This window comes from Calonectris borealis, chromosome 2 (assembly GCF_964195595.1).
Source record: "Calonectris borealis chromosome 2, bCalBor7.hap1.2, whole genome shotgun sequence".
Classification (NCBI taxonomy): Eukaryota; Metazoa; Chordata; class Aves; order Procellariiformes; family Procellariidae; genus Calonectris; species Calonectris borealis.
The window spans coordinates 118,925,129-118,942,380 of record NC_134313.1 but is presented as its reverse complement, the minus strand read 5'-3'; the positions used below and the strand labels follow the sequence as shown (position 1 = coordinate 118,942,380).

Sequence of the window (17,252 nt, the reverse complement as noted above, 5' to 3'; positions counted from 1 at the left end):
GCTGAGTCAGAGTTTGTAACAGCTAATTGTTAGGAAAGCGTTTTGGAATAAAACTGTGGGCAATATTATGAAACAATGGTCTTCAGAGGAATAAAGGAAAAAGGTGGAAAGTACCCATCACTTACCACACAGTCCTTTGTATTAATATGAGGTTCAAGCAAGCAAGAGATTTTTTTCTTGAGGAATTTGGAATTTGGAGAATTGTCATCTTTTAGACCACACCCCTGTCTTCCAACTACAGTAAATAGTTCTTCTTTTTCATTTAGGTGTCATTTTTGTGTCACCAGGGAGAGAGATTTTAAGTCATCAGTTTCTGTGCTTTTGAAGCCTTTTCTAAATTCTTTTCAACTCAACATGGCTTAGACAGGCAGAAGTGGGTGGATTAGCTTGACAGCCTGCATCCACTACTCAGCTCCAAGGTTTCAGTGCAATATGCATCTCGCACATACCACAGCACCTGTCATGGCTCTTAAGCCCTTTGAGTCAAAGGCATTAGCTGGTGCCAGAACACCGGAGCTTCCACCATGGTGAGAAAGATTTTTAAACAAACAAAAAAAAAGCCCCCAAGGGTATATCTGGACAACCCCTTTTTGCTAACTAAACATTCAAATAGGATTAATGCACACAGATGATTATTATCTGAAGAGACTGCCATGGAAAAGAAAGGTTTATGTTTATTTATGCATACCATCACAGGGGAAAAAACCCTTTGAGCACTGATATTGGCCTGGAAATCCAACCAGATTTCTCATCTCTGCTATAACATTACTGAAATCTTGGCCTAATATAGCCCTGGAAATCTGAATTGCCATTAATTTTGGCTAGCAGTCAGTATTTCACATGCTATTGAAGTAAGTTCCATCTGGGAGTGCTGATTCAAAGTCAGAGAATGACCGGTGGTTTGTATTGAACCATACCAAGGATGATAGGTCCCTGCACCAAGGAAATGTACCGGAGATGAAGTTCTTGATGCAATATAACTTTTGTTCTTACTTCTCCTTTATTTTCTCTTTGCTTAGTGTTTTGCAATAATGTTTTTAAAGCTTCATTTTTCCCACAAAGAGAAAGAAAAAGTACGATCACTGGATCTTTAAACTGTGGCCAGTAAGGATTTTTAAACTGTAATTGTCCTTAAAAAGCTTAGGTAGCATTTACTGCCACAAATGCAAATACTCAAGCTAAGAAACTAATCAGGAAAGTTTCTTGGAGTAATCTAAAATGCAAAATACACACCATTATAGAAAACAAAGCCAAAGAAGTTACATTAATGGTCCTACTTTCTTAATTCTTGAGTTCTATACAGTGCAAGTGACTAGCATTACATTTCATCAATGTATGTTTTTAAACTATCTTCTAGACGCTTGCTTAAGCAACAAGGCTTCTTTAAGAAGAAGCACTTAGTAAAGAGTCTTCTGGCAGACAACAGCAATTACAATGCAATAGGTAACTATTACTGCTGCCCACGTTGCTCCATTCTACAGTAGCATTTCATTTTTAGCAATGCAAAATGTCCCCCTTCCACGACATTGAGCATAATAACAAGTTATTAAGTTTTTGGCGAAAGGTAATTATCGAAACAATTTGTTAAGTATACAAAGTGGCTCCCTTTTCAAGATAAAATATTTCAACAACTAAATAATACTCTAACTAATTATGTTTAACATGCAAATGCATTAATTTAAAATGTTGCTAAAGGAGACTACAGTATGTTGGAGACATTGAAATCCCAGAAGTAAAACAGCGTCAGTATGAACTGATACTCTGGACCCAACCTGTAAATCTCACTCATGCAGTCAGTCACACACAGCTTTCAGAAAGCATTCAAAAAACAAGACAAGATCAAGTGATTTTAAAAATCTTACAGGTTTTATAAAAATGTTATTATACATTACAAAAAGCTTTTCATCAATTAAAACTTACAAAACACTTAAAATGTATAACACTCTCTTAAAGAAAGATTATCTATATTTCAATATGTACAGGTGTGGCGGTGTGCTCCCCCCCCCACCACGTAAGCAATAACCACCAGTGGGGGTCCTGACGGCTGCATCCAGCCCATGTTGGACTTTGGGGACGGATGGCAACACAGTAGCCAAGGGCTGGCTGGCATAGCGACCCAGAGGTCTTGCTGGTATGCAAATATGACTATAAGTCAATCACCTTACACCATGAACAGTGGACAGCCCAGGGCCCATTGAGCTCTCCTGCACGGCAGTGGGCTGCACGCCAGCATCTCCCCTTGAGTAGGGACGCCTCTCAAGGTTACTCCTCGCGGTTGAGAGATTCCTTGCCGCAACAGAGCCTCGGTAAGTGACCAATAGCATGCTAAACTTTGAAATCTGAGCTAAGTGATATCAAGGATTGATTGCGCATATATAATCCTTTAGACATAAACTGTTGACCGAGTCTGGGACTAGGATTGGATCCAGCCTCACCTAGACTCCTCTCTGAGGAGTTTAGAGAGCAAGGGGGTCCTTTCTGAACCTCGTGACTCAATGGGAGGGTCCCCCTGACAGTTTTGTCTGACCCTGTCCTCTATGCAGCAAATAATCAAGTGTACCTTGCCATCGAATCTTGTTAACCACTGTCACATTTACCATTAAACTTTGTTAACTCACTGATTTATATCAATAAAGTATATTATTGTGAGTGAACTGCACTCTCACTCTATCCGCGACAACAGGTAACAGTTTATATCAAAACTTGATCAAATAGAAGACAATCTATAACTTTCACACCTATCTAATTGGAAGTATGTACACTGTCAAAAATATGAATGTTTAGAAATTACTGTTCTTGTCTATAAAAATAGAAAAGAGAGATACTGAAGACTCAAAAATTTTCAAACAGAGCAAGACCCAGAACACAGCATTTTTACAATGGTAACCTAAAAACACCGATTAAAACCTCTTAAAAACAGAGAAACTATCCTTCTATTTTTCTGAGGATTCCAGCTCAGAAGAATGATGATGTAAATTAACAGGGAAGAAGAAAAAGAAGACTGAGTGGAAAAATACCCCTGAGATAAGGCAGGAACATTATTATTTTTTCCTACTTGTTTGTTTCTTTGGCTTTTTGTTACTTTCAAGTTACTACATAGGTTTGAAAGGAAATTTGTCCTGTCATAGATTTTAACAATTACATCATTACCACATAGGTAATTATTCTGACACAAGTGATAAAAAAACAATAGCACAAGTTGCTCTTTTTCTTCAGACTCTTCCCATTTCTGACCCCATCTCTCCATTTTTCTTTCTAACTTTTTTTTAAATTCTAAAATTAGATTGTTAAGAGGATAGTATAGCTACCTGCCTATTTTTTCTAATTACCATTTCCCACATCTTCCTTTTTTTCTTGAGGGTTTTTTATAGACAAGTTCTTCAAAAGCCATGCTTTCATCTTCCACTTCATTTTCCAAGTCTCTATCATGCACAAAGCCTGTATTAAAAACAAGACATTAGTGCAGAATGGAAAACCCCAATACCTTTTCCTCTTAATAGTATGACAAGCTATGTCATTGCTATTTGATATGTCAGCAATATCCCTTCATATGTGTATAATCATGTTTAAGAAGTATTGGGCTTAATATGACAATGTGCTTAAAAGCTCTGCTAGGAAGCAGAGACTGCTAAGCCACTGGCTGCACTAGTAATTAATTTTTACACTGAAAATCTGTTTCTGTTGTTACTGCTTTTGACTTTGTAAGAAGTATGTCTCTCCTCTCTCAAGATTCAGTTTCAGCAGACAATACATTTGCTTACTGACTTCAAAGACAGACTGTAATGTTGCTTGTGAGACTATGAGAGCACTCTCATATAGTCTTTTTAACTTGGGATAGGAAGGTGTAACACAAAACTTTATCACAATCAAATTTTAGAAAATAGAGCTACTTCAATGCTTTACATATACTGCAATTTGTAAGCCTGATCACTTCATTGCTGCCTTTTAATGCAATTGTTGCAATCCCACCACCTAAATACGTGCTTAAACCTGAACATACAGGTAGGCACAATGAAGTCTTAAACTCGTCCTCGGAGGTCTGTGATGCAATAGAGTGCATCACGGTATGTTACTTCCGGTGTGAAACCAAGTGAAATGCAAGTGAAAACAAAAGAAAGCCAATTGCATATAATATTTTTCCACAGAACTCTTAAAAGCAAGCTAAGGATTAGTTTTGTTAAGAAGCTGGTTTCCAAGAACTTGGATCCACGCTGCCCATAAATGCACTACTGCAGCAGAGTTAAGAAACAGCACTATCTTATTGGTGAAGATGAAGATAGCTGCTCTTCTGTGTCCCCCCCCCAAGTTTATATCCTGAAGACTGCACTTGAACCATAGTTATATGTGCACCTGCGTGTGCCTGTGTGCACAAACACTCGCATACTTTATGCAGGCTGGGATCCACTGAGGGCCAGAGGAGGAGGCATGCTCCATTCTGGCCACCCTGTAACCAGCTGGGAGGCTCATGCTCTGTTTTAAAAAGCCACTGAGGAAAGACTGGTTAATTCACATTTTCCAGAGTGTCCCTATTGAGGTGCCCGTTTCTTGCTGCCCAGAAGGTAAGTGAATATCCACAACACTGCTGGCTTGGAGACTAAAGTGATGCTAAGAGACCATCACCAAACAGTGTCCTCTAGGGGGCACAGAAACCTGTGTAATTTGAAAACATACCTCCTTCTTTCATCCTATGAGAGTCCATTTTCTTCAGCCACTTACGAGCCTCATCAATGGTGGCAACCAATTTATTGGCATGTTCGGTTACTATTTCTTCAGCTGAAATGGAGCACAATTAACGTTCTGTAAGAATACTAGCTGACAGATGGACAGCAGCTAAAAGCCGAGCACAAAACAAAGTTACACAGAGCTGTGCTGTATGATGATGCTGCAAAGCAAGAAGTCTCAGTCACCAGTGATCTCATGTGCAGGCAAATTCACCACTGGGGATGAAGATGATGTACGTATTACTCCCCATTCCAATCAATGTTACTAGCACTGTCAGAGGAGAAGCTCTCCATCCTTGTGCTGTCCCTTTTAAGGTATACCTGAAACTCCCAAAAACATTCTGGTTTATCTATTTTTGGCTATTAAAGTTCCTGGCTTTCATTATCCCTCTGAAATTATACAAGTCAAAGTAAAACATGGACCCGAGATGTTGCAGCCCTTGCTTCACTGCACCATTAAGGACTTGAAAAATGCTTGTTATAAAGTGAGGGAAAGTAATCTCAAAGGCAAATAATTTCTGTAAGTATATTTTCACTGAGTGGAAGAACAAGGTAACATTCATCAAGCATTTGTCATAACAAAATCAACTATTACCTAATTAAGCCTACTACATATATCATATTCATCACTATCATGGTTCATTGAGCAGAAAGCCAACTAAATAATAAGCAAAACTTCATGGACTTCATCCGTATGTAAAAACTTTCCACTAAGAGTAAAGATAAAGCTTACACATGAAGACCACATCCTAACTTTTAGTTAATGTATACTTAACGTATTTCACCGATCAGAGCTGATGAACATATCAAATATTACAGTTTTTCATTACTGTCAGACATCACAGGCGAAGTGACAACTTGACAGGGTTGGTAGATTTCTATAACTAAAGCCAGTAACAATGTTTTGATTTAAGACATCACTTTCCCACAGCAAGTACCCCGAACAATTTTGCTCCTAGGCCACTCATTCAGTGATTCAATTTTGCTTGAAAAAAACAGCATAGAATAATGTTTTAAGCATATGAGGGAGGAAAAAAAATCAAGTATCAAAATATGTATCTCTTAAGTACCATAATTTACTGGACTTTATAATACCAGGGTTGCCTCTGAGTGCCTGACACCCCACAGATTTGTAGTTAAGTATCCACTTTTGTTCAGCCCTAGCAAAATTACAGGTTCAAGGGCAGACTAGACAGAGATATCCGTAACCAAAGACTCCAAGTACTCCTAACATTCTACCCCTGCATATTGAAATTCCTAGGCTGGCAGAACTAAATAAGTAGGAAATAGTAGAAAAATTAGTAAAGATTACCTGGTCTAATGTAACAGGCTGCTGTAAGACTGTACAAATTCAGAGAACAAGGTACATCTGATCATGTGGTTAAAATTCACTTTACTAGAATTCACCACTATTCACTTTACCTGTACTATCTGATGTGTTACATTATGTTTGGAAGAGGTGAGAATGTATTTTTTAATATTTTCAACTGTCTCAGTTCCGCTTTTCTTCAGCTACCTGAAATACCTGGAAATACCTTTCTCTTGACCACATTAAGATTTTCAAATGGAGCTTTGTCAGGTCTAGAAGTTTGGCCACAAATGACATATTAAATTGTTTAAAAGAAAACTGGAAAGGTCCTACCTTTAGCCCAGGCTTTTCTCTCGTAGATTTCCTCTACTGCATCTGAAATCTTTTTAATATTCTCTTTGATTTTTCTCTGGCATAAGTTGGAACCTTCTTTATATGCTAAATGGTCTCGGGTGTAAGTCTTTTCCGAAATGGCCTCCACTACTTCCAGTCCATCATATATTATTGGATCTATCTTTCTTCTGAAAAAGTCGGCATAGTATTTGTAGGCAGCATTATTATTTCTGTGTTCATCTGTGTTTCTGTGCTCTATGTAAGCCTCACTGGCCACAGAAATTGCATTTCCTTCTGCATGCAAATTTTCTTCCCCACTGATCTCTGCTGGTGTCACAGCTTCAGAAGTGTCTGCCTCCATGTTTTCTGACTGGCTGAAATAGTTCTCAGAGCTCTGGATGAATCTGACTCCACAGAGGTCACACTGGGTTTGGTCAATATCTGCTTTTTTGAAGATCTCTGATAAAAATTCCTCTCCTTCCATTGCAACAGGCTCAGCTTTGGAGCAGGCCTTCCTCTTCCACTTCATGCACAGAGAAATGAAATGGAAGACACGACGCAGCTGGCGTTGAGCAGATGCTTTCTGTTCTTGCTTCTGTTGCTTGCTGAGTGCAATGACTTCCAGGGGATCCTTTTGATCCTCTAAGCAATGAACCCTTTCAAGTTCCTTTTCTAGCTCGTCAGCGTACTCTGTCTTATCCAAAGAGGTCATAAACCTGTCAAGGTTTATGGTTTCATACAGGATGCCCCGTATGGGTGGATGCCCCTGAGTATACGCAGAGTCCCACTTCCATCGGCAGTCAACCAAGTACTCTGCATCTCTCTCTGTCAGAAGCTCTTGCAGGCTTGCAGCGATTTCTCTTACATGTGTCGCATCAGTCACTTGTTCCACAACCCTTAGCAATCTTTCAGGCACTTTAGAGGGAGAGTCTTTTCTCATTGATTTCAGCATCGCCTTGATTTCAGGAAAATGGTGGCATAAGAGAGATCTATATTTAGAATTCTGCGTCTGGTCAGCATTCAGTAGCATCACTAAGCACAGCACTATGGTCCGCTCAGCTTCCCCTGAAGTTACGCAATCAGGATCCTCGAAAGCATCCAGAAGGACATTGAACTTTCCATGAACTCCACACAAAACTTCTGCTAGATAACAGAGATGAAATCTGAAATTCTGTATAGCTACATATGCATCCTTTGGTCTATACTCCTGTATAATAGAAAATGTGTCTCTAAGTTCTTTGTTACGGTCCTTGCTTCTGAACAAAAACTCCCAGTAATGAATGAGAGCAATGTAACTCTTTGGAAAGCAGAGAGTAATGTTCTTGGAGAGACGCATCAGGACAGCACAACAGAGAATATACTGGAATTCCAACAACATCACCGTATTTCCTATGCTTGGAATCAGGTATCTCGTGCATTTCTTGATCAGGACATTCAAAAAACGGAAAAAAAATCTTTTACAGTTTTCCGGGTTCTTATGAACATAGAATTGCTCAAGTGAATTTTCAAGAAGTCGAATGAAGCACAAGTGCGTTCTCCCTGCATTTTCAGCATATTTGTCAGGTAGCAACATACCATGTCTGCCCTCTATTCCTTTGGCCTTTCCTCCTTGGCCTTTACTCTTTGGGGACTTTTTTGCCTTTGACAAAGCAAAGTTTAGCTCTTTGTTATAATCATCCTCTTCCTTAAAAAGAAGTTTCTCAAATTCTTCAGGATATCCCGAAGATAAGATGAAAACTTGCATGGCACTTAGCCACAAGTCAGTTGATTCTCTTCTGGCTGCAGTGTCTTCATTTTTAAACTTAAATGTGATGTACTCCTTCAACACCGCTCTACAGGGTTTGGAAATAATGTTACTGAATTCCAGTATTTCTTTGCATGCCTTTGGGTTCTCAGACAGTATTCTCAAGTGAAAATGATTAGGAAAAAACATTTCTAGGAGGGCTTTGCATGAGGCATATTTGTCAGCAGTCAAAATGTCATCAAAGCTTTTGAACTGATTCAGTAGCTCTTTAGGGAAAGTGCGTGTGGCTTCCAACAGCAGTCCATTTATTGCCACCAGATGCATTTTACACTGAAATATTGTCTTTGCTTCATGGCGCAACAAAGGCTTATGGTAATCCTCACAGGTTTTATCTTCACAGTTCAAGCCAACAATGAACTTCATACAAATATCAGGGTAATGCTTGCTCAGTAACTCATGGGTGATAGAGCACAACCTGCTTAAAAAGTGCTGCTTCAAGGCCGACTTTACCTCCTCTGTGCTTACTGAAAAATCACCTTTTGTCTTCCTCTCTTTTAGACTTGGCTTGTCTGACAAAAACTTGAGAATGGGTTCAGCTTCATTTTGAGACACCTGGCAACTGTCACCTGTTGGGACAATCCCAAAATAGGCGAAGCATGACTTCACCATATCTTTCTCCGCGTTGGTGGCTGCTTTCTTCAAACCCCTAACGAGACTCAGAAGAGCCATCAAGCCGCGTGTTGCCATAAAGAGGATGTCCTGGCTAGGAGCGCTGCAGCGAGATAATGCAAAGAGAGCTTCAACTGCACCAGCAGAATGATTCAGAGATAGGAACTGACGGTATGCGCTGCTCAGCTTTGCGAAGTCTCCCTTCAGAGCTCCCTGCAAAAACACAGCCTCAGCAGTGCCAGACTTCTGCTCAGTTTGTTCACAAAGTTCGAGGGCTTCTCTTAGGATGACCTCCATGCCCGCCAGGTCTGATTCTGAACAGTGAGTCACACCGGCACGTGCTGCAGCAAGCAAACACGATGCACGAAACTCTTTTATAGCTGTGAGGTTGGCTGCTTCCAGAGGAAACCCGTGTTGTTTCATTAACTTTGCAGCTTCTTCCTCTCGACCTTCCCTTTTCAATAAGTCTGCTGTTTGGCGCAAGCATCCACGAGACTTCAGAAACTCAAGCTGATCCTCTATATCAAGTTTTGAGAGAACTTGCATCATTTCCTCAGTTCTGTTCATACTTAGGTACTTTGCAGCTGCTTCCAAATACAACTGATTCGCCGTACATGAGAGTTTGGAAACCATTTGTCCTTTTGTATTTAACATCTCTTCATATCTGAAATAATAGATACATCAATTTATTACCATAGATGACTAATCTAGACAAAAAAATACTGCATTTTTAAAAAGCCTCCAAAATATTAAACAAATAGCTGCCCCCAGAAGCCCTTCCTTCAAAAAAGCCAACTATTTCAGAAGTGATGTCTGTCATGCAAAAACCAATCACATCGTCTTAAAAGATCTACAGAAAGAATTTACTTACAACATAAGGCTGTCTGAAGCAAGATCATTAAAACTTCCAGCACAAACAAGATCACAAGGTTTACAGCATTAGTGAATCTTTCTGCATGCTGTCAAATCACTGTAAAAATTATTTTAATCACATTTTGCCAGTGATAATCTTCTGTTTATTAAAGTAAGCCTCAATATAGAATGGTTGTTTACATGAACAGAAGCCAGAATGAAACAATTCTGAATTTCAATGAATTCTTCACAGGCCAATATAGATAATATTCTGTAAAATTTACATAAACCACTCAGTTTAGAGAACTCCTTCAATTCTGTCGTATGTATCTACATATACTTTGCTGCTTATGGAGTGCCTGAGCGAAGTACCTCGTTGCATCTTTCAAAACATGCACTTTAAAACACTCAATTATTAATTACTATTGGCTGATGTGAAATTATTAAGATATCCCCTAAGCCAGTCTTGCAAAAGCATTCTCTCCTGCATGCTGAGAATGAGTAATTTCTTCCTGATGGGTGAGTAAATTATCATTAGCCTTTCATTATCATCTTTTTCATGATAAACGTGGGAGTGTATATTTTTGTACCTATGCTGATGAATTTGCATGAATGATTTGGGGAGGCTTATTTAAAAAATCGTTAGTTAGTAAGGTGACTTTAATGCTTGAACTTTTTGATCAAACTATCTCTACATATTAAACAACCTTGGTCCTTGAAAAAATAGTTGCCATTATTATAGGTACATGACAAAGGATTTCAGTGAAGGTGTGTAACTGTAGGCCTTGCTAGAATTCTAACTGGTATATATATTCTTTAAAAGTCATCAATCAATTTAGGTGTAATGAACGGTGTGGCCAATAAATGAACTGTTTACGCAAGAATGTGCTAATGAAGTCACAGGGCGCCAGATACAAAGTTCTGTCAAAAAGATACTAATAAAATCAGTTTATCAAGCACAGTGCGAGGCAGTTCTTAACTGCCCCGAGCCAGCACAGGGGAGATGGCATGGAAAAGTTCATCTCGGAGACTGGGAACGAGAATCTGTCATAGAGGCAGTGCGAGCTGGTCATTTGAATTACCATTCTTTGCTCTAAGTTACAGATTTTGAGAGACAAATAATTCATTTGCCACAACGACTGCTGCATTATATACCACACATCTAATGGTTATACTCCTACAGAACTCAGTGACTAAGTGGCTAAATCCATTACTATTTCATTCTTAAAAGAGAAGTATTTAATACTTCTATTAAATGTTTTTGTCATATTTACCATAAGAACCTAGTTCAGAGAACTGGCTGAAGAAGAACTTGCATGACTAGTAATACAGACTGGAAAAAATTCCCAGGAAAATAAAGGTAGTCACTGCTCCAGCTGTGAATGCACTAGAACACTTTCACCATGTTATCATTACCCAAGTGAGAATTCTGTCAAAGTTAATTTAACTCATACAAAACAAAGTCACCAGCCAAAACTCTTGTGAAAATTTTATGGTAAGCCAGCTGTATTATGTTGAATTTGGAAATGGAAAAGATAATTATATTCCAATACCATCTTGGAAGACATACCTTTCAACTGCCTTTGCTGCTTCTTCATAGAGTTCTTCCTGACAGTACATTTTAATTGCCAGATCAAACTCCTCAATTTGTTCATAACATTCAGATGCTTCTTTGTAGCACTGGCTTTTCTGATAGTAAACTGCAGCATCTTTCATCTGCAATGCAGAAGTCAGTAATGAAACTGAAGCGCTCTAAACAGCCAAAACTACATGAATAGAATAAATTTAGTAATTCCATCATGTAGAGAGAAGCACACTTTAATAAAATGTAATTAAAAGTATCTGAATGTGATCAAATACATATTAAAGTAACCATCATTAAAACAGAACAGATTTAAAAAAAAACTTCAAAATACTTGTGTCTGAAAAACTAGAATGTAAAATTAAAGGTATTATACAGGATTTCCAAAGTACTTTTTATTCACCCAGTCTGCCTGTTATTAAAAAACACCACACACACTTCTGTTGACTTGCAAATTTCTCAGAATCAACAGGATTAAATTAAAACAGTTATGGATGCAGAATTGGAACCCTGATCTTGTATCTTAAACTTTAAATATTTGGGAACAATTACTTTACATTCTTTTAGTGGAAATGCATTGCAAATAAAAAAAAATATCCTCATACACTTAGAATATTATTGTTAGTATATTACTTAATCCTTACAAGTTTCAAGGTTCCATTTAGATGGCTGTAATCAGTGAAGTTTCAATATCATCAGAGTATTGAATGAAGTGACAGCTTAAGTTTCATTAAATCAGTCATTAATTAACTTTTGACTGCAAAGCAGAAATGACTGATGGTGACATTTGAGGAAAGCCAAAGAAATAAACCTAGACTGCATAATTGCATCATTGTCCTCTTCATTCCTCTTCTGGCTCTTCTGTGACAAATGCTTCCTCTTGAACAGCCCAGCTTAAAGAGCTGTGTTAGTTCAGCTACTACCACGTCACAGAAAAATACTATTACCTTATGAGTAATACGAGGGGGAAAAAAGCTGTAGGAAAGGGAAAGTGATAAGGAGAGGATAGGGGAGAGGATTTAATACCTTTCCTAACTTTTTACACAGTTCTGCACAAAGCTGGAACTCCTTTGATTGAAACAGACATTTTAGTGACAGTTTTGGTTCTCCACATTCCAAGTAAGTTTTAGCCAATGTCATATATTCCATTTGTTTTTCCCTGTAGAAAGTAAGAGAAAATCACCGCTTACATCCACATTAAGTTTAGGATTACATGATGTGTCATTGAATCCAAACAACACTGACATCATGTGTTCTTCTTCATACATAACCTGATGAGGTATTACCTACAATTAGTTATATTTTAGGCTGACACTGTTCTGTCCAGAAGTCTGTTCCAAAATCTCACTGCTCTGGCAGTAAAAAGCTTTTTTTTTTTTTTTTAAATTCTCAAATTAAGTATACTAGTGTGGTTTCATGCTGCTTCTCTTTTCTAGCTTAACTTGCTCCTTCTTCCTTTCTGCTGTTTAGCCCCAATGCCTTTAAAGACAATAACCAATATTTGTTCTCAGCCTTTGTTCTGTATAACTAAAAAAGCCCAGCCCTTCTGGTATCATCGCAGTGTGTCTATTTTCTTCCCAGACTTAGTCTGAATTCATCATTCTTGAGCCTGGAGGGTCAGAACCATACAGAGAATTTTGTATTATAAAGCACACAGGAATCTTACTTATCTTTGTACACCAGCTTTAATACTTCTATTAGAAAAAAAAATGCCACTTTCACAGCTTCATTACTACATATGTTCTGTCAACATATCTTAATATACCCAATTTCTTCTCCTCAAATTTTATCCAGTTGACAAGCACCCCAGCTTACAGCCACTGAAAAAAAGTTTTTTCAGTCCCACCAACAAATTCTCTATGATCACGAACTTTTATCAGTATCCTTACACTTCTAGCCAGGGCCACTAATATAAAACAGGTAATTAAAAGAGGTAAAACCTTGATTAACTCCAGTCATAACATTTCTCTAGACCTTCCCCCTCCTCCCTTCAGTACTAGCTTCCTCTGCTCTAGTTATTCCTCACCCACTCTGTTATCATTGCTAGTTTTCAGCCTCTCCAGCACGAACAGGAATTAATTCACTTTGGTCTAGAGTCCTCCGCATGACCTTTTTTCCTGTCTTATTTGAGACAAGTCCCAACTATTTTGCCCAGTTGACAGCATGAACTAAATGATTCATCTGAAAATCTGTCCCTTTAAAACTGCCCTTTGATTCAGACCTACTTCTGCTTGTTTAGTTTAGATTGACTCTAACACTAATTTTACCTCAAAGCTCACTTTTTGTTAGCAGCTTTTCTTCCCCAATGTACAACACCATTCCTTCTTCTTTGTTAAGTGAATATGCAATAGGATTAACTGGAGTTGAGCACTGCTGATGGCATATGCTCTTCTACCTATATCTAAGAATATAAAGCCTCTTGAGGTAATGCAAATCCTATTGCTTTTCTCTCAAATAACCAGTAAGCCCTTTCAATGGCCACATTGGCTTTGGACAGCCTACGGCGTACAACTGCTTTTACCACTCCCCAAAGGGAGCAGTGCCCCAAATCCTGTTGGAGCTGTGCTCGACTTTCCAATTTCTTAAATCTCTTTTGCCACCCACAGACAAAGATGTGAAGACACTTTGCCCGCGTGGTTCTCTGATGTCTCCAGTCTGGTCCCACAGCTGTGGTGGGAATCTCCCCCTGCACACACCCACGAGGTCTGGCACTGCAGAATGACACTCGCTCCTCTGCATTTACATTTACCTGGGGCTGCTTTTCTTTGAGTGCACTTTGAGAACGGCATCGTGTGCCAGGGCCAGTTTTGACTTCTCAGCTGCTCCTCCCTTCTGGTAACATTTGGCTGCCACCTGGGGTGAAATCATACACAGCATTCACACATGTGCATCCAGCCCATGGCCTACCACATAAAAGCAATACTTAAATTTCACAGTCACTGTAATGGAAAACAGAAAGACTAGCAGGGTGCCTGGAAGAAGGAAAAAGTAAAACGTTGCACTATATTTGTAGGACAAAAAGAAAAGCTTTAAAGTCAGTCCACATGTGACTATCATAATTAAAATTTTAATTACAATGTTTTACATGGAATTAGTGAAAGCAAAATTCCTGGTAGGCTGATAGAACAAATAGCACATGCAATTTGAATGATGGCCTAAACCATTAATTGGTAAGTCACCAGGCATCTGCCACACAAATTCGGTCAATAAAAGTTAGGAAAACCAATGTGTGTAAAGTTAAATTGAAAACCATGGAACATTTATTCATGCTTTTACCATACCAGGCCCTTTCTGTGATAAGCTAAAGAGAAGCATCGGGAGTTACCATGCTCCTAGCAAGGTTTGCTTCATTATCACCTTGGTCATTCTGCAACACCGTTATTTCTTTATTCTATCCATTAATCTAGCATTTGCTTCTGTCTGGAAATTGTACATTGCAAGCCACTTTTAGAACTGCCAAATTCACCAGATAATTTCTTCTTAATGTAGCAATGATATAGCAAAGATCAGGGTTATAAAGAAAACAGAATAGCAGATAATATAGCTAGTACATTTCAGATTTCAAGATGAAATTTTCTCAGCTGTGTGTTTTTTGTCTAAACACACTTCTGTTCATTTAGTGTGGTTTTTTTTCAAGGGGAGATAAAGACTGTATAGTGGCAGCTGATTATTTTAATTTTTGCCTTATTACAAATATCTATTTTCCATACAAAAAATTATATGTTGCTATCAGCAAAAAATGGAAGCTTTCCTTCTGCCATGATCAAAAAAAGTATCCAAAATTTTATTTCAGAGAATCATGTATTATCTCAAGTTGTAAGGGACCCATAAGAATCCTCGAGTCCAACTCCCTGCTCCTCACAGGATTACCTAAAACTAAACCATATGACTAAGAGCATCGTCCAGATGCTCCTTGAATTCTGACAGGCTTGGTGCTGTGACCCTGGGGAGCCTGTTCCAGTCACCAATCACCCTCTTAGTGAAGAACTTTCTCCTAATGTCCAACCGGAACTTCCCCTGATGCAGCTTCATTCCATTTCCTCGTGTACTATCTCTGGTCACCAGAGAGAGGAGATCAGCACCTCCACCTCTGCTATCACCCTTGAGGAAGTTGTAGACTGCGATAAGGTCACCCCTCAGCCTTCTCTTCTCCAACCTGAACAAACCAAGGGACCTCAGCCGCTCCTCCTAAGTCTTGCCCTCGAGACCTTTCACCATGTTGGTCACTCTCCTGTGGACACACTCTAATAGTCTGATGTCCTTCTTATATCGAGGAATATTTCTTATACTGAAACTGCACACAGCACTCAAGGTGGGGCCGCATCAGTGCAGTGTGGAGTGGGACAATCATCTCCCTCGACCGGCTAGCTATGCTGTGCTTGATGCACCCCAGAACACTGTTGGCCATTTTTGCTGCCAGGGCACACTGTTAATTCATATTCAACTTGCCATCAACCCAAACCCCCAGATTTCTTCCCACAGGGTTGCTATCCAGCCTCTCGTCCCCCAGTTTTTATGTATAGCCAGGATTACCCCACCCCAGGTGCAGAATCCAGCACTTGCTCTTGTTAAATTTCATAGGGTTGGGGATTGTTGAGATCTCTAGTCTATCCAGATCTCTCTGTAATGTCTCTCTACCCTCAAGGGAGTCCACAACTCCTTCTAGTTTAGTATCGTCAGCAAACTTACTTAATGTACATTTGATTCCTGCATCCAGATCATTTATAAAAACATTAAAGAGTACTGGCCCTAAAATTGAACCCTGGGGAACCCCACTGGTGACTGGCCACCAGCCTGATGTAACCCTATTTACTATAACTCTTTGAGCCTGACCTGTCAGCTAATTGCTCATCCAACGTATTATGGACTTGTCTAGCTACGTGCTGGACATTTTGTCCAGAAGGATACTGTGAGAGACAGTATCAAAAGCTTTGCTAAAATCCAGAACCACCACATCTACTGGCTTCTCTTGGTCAACTAGATGGGTGACCTTGTCATAAAAGGAAATTAAGTTGGTTAAGTAGGACTTTTCCATTGTGAACCCGTGCTGGCTCTGACCAATGACTGCATTGTCTCTCAAGTGTTTTTCAGTAACTCCCAGAATAACCTTCTCCGTAATTTTACCAGGCACTGAAGTGAGACTGACAGGGTCTTCCTTCTTATCCTTCTTGAAAATTGGGACAACATTTGCCAGCTTCCAGTTGACAGAGACCTCTCCAGACTCCCGAGACCGTTGAAAAATAATGGAGAGAGATCCCGCAATAAAATTGGCAAGCTCTTTCAGTACCCTGGGATGAATCTCATCGGTCCCCACAGATTTATGCGCATCCAGCTGGAGCAGCAAGTCTCAAACAAGTTCAGAGTCTGCTGGGAGTTTATCATCCCTCTCAGTCATGGTCTTCCAACACAGGGTTCCGGGGGTCCCAGGGTCCATCATTGGTGTTAAAGACAGAGGCAAAGAAGGCATTAAACACCTCTGCTTTGTCTACATCCCTATTTGGGAGGTGACTCACCTCATCAAGTAATGGCCCGATGTTATCTCTGATGCTCTTTTCACTGTTAACGTATTTAAAAAAGCCCTTTTTATTGTCCTTCACAGTGCTGGCCAGCTTGAACTCAAATCGAGCTTTGGCTGCACAAATTTTCTCCCTACAGTGGCAAACAGCGTCTCTGTAGTCCTCCTGTGTCGCCTGTCCTTGCTTCCAATGTCCATACACTTTCCTTTTCTGCCTAAATTCTAGAAGAAGATCCCTGCTCAGCTAAGCCAGCTTTCTGCCCCACTTGCTGGTCTTCTGACACTTTGGAATTGCCTGCTCCTGCGCTCTTAAGACACGGCTCTTAAAAAGGGACCAGCATTCATGGACCCCAATTATCTTCAAAGCAGATTCCCAGGGGACCTTACTAACTAGCTCCTTCAGCAGCCCAAAGACTGCTCTCCCCATATCCAGGGTTGAAGTTTTGCTGGCAGTTTTTCTCCTATCGCCAACTATTTGAAACTCAACTACTTGGTGGTCACTGTGACCAAGACAGCCACCAATCGCC

At 39.5% G+C, this 17,252-nt stretch overlaps 1 protein-coding gene across 2 annotated transcripts in view; it reads right to left on the bottom strand.

Annotated features, from left to right (window-relative positions):
* Nucleotides 1-1,844: 1,844 nt before the first annotated feature.
* The window catches only part of TRANK1 (tetratricopeptide repeat and ankyrin repeat containing 1), a 62,916-nt gene continuing 47,508 nt past the window's right edge, over nt 1,845-17,252 (bottom strand). For both annotated transcript variants that reach the window (XM_075143112.1, XM_075143113.1), the window contains exons 19-24: nt 13,960-14,063; nt 12,237-12,369; nt 11,199-11,344; nt 6,364-9,440; nt 4,672-4,773; nt 1,845-3,438 (exon numbers count right to left, since the gene is read on the bottom strand). In XM_075143112.1, the coding sequence (XP_074999213.1) occupies nt 3,326-3,438; nt 4,672-4,773; nt 6,364-9,440; nt 11,199-11,344; nt 12,237-12,369; nt 13,960-14,063 (3,675 nt within the window). In that variant the 3' untranslated portion in view covers nt 1,845-3,325. The remainder of the gene's footprint in view (nt 3,439-4,671; nt 4,774-6,363; nt 9,441-11,198; nt 11,345-12,236; nt 12,370-13,959; nt 14,064-17,252) is intronic.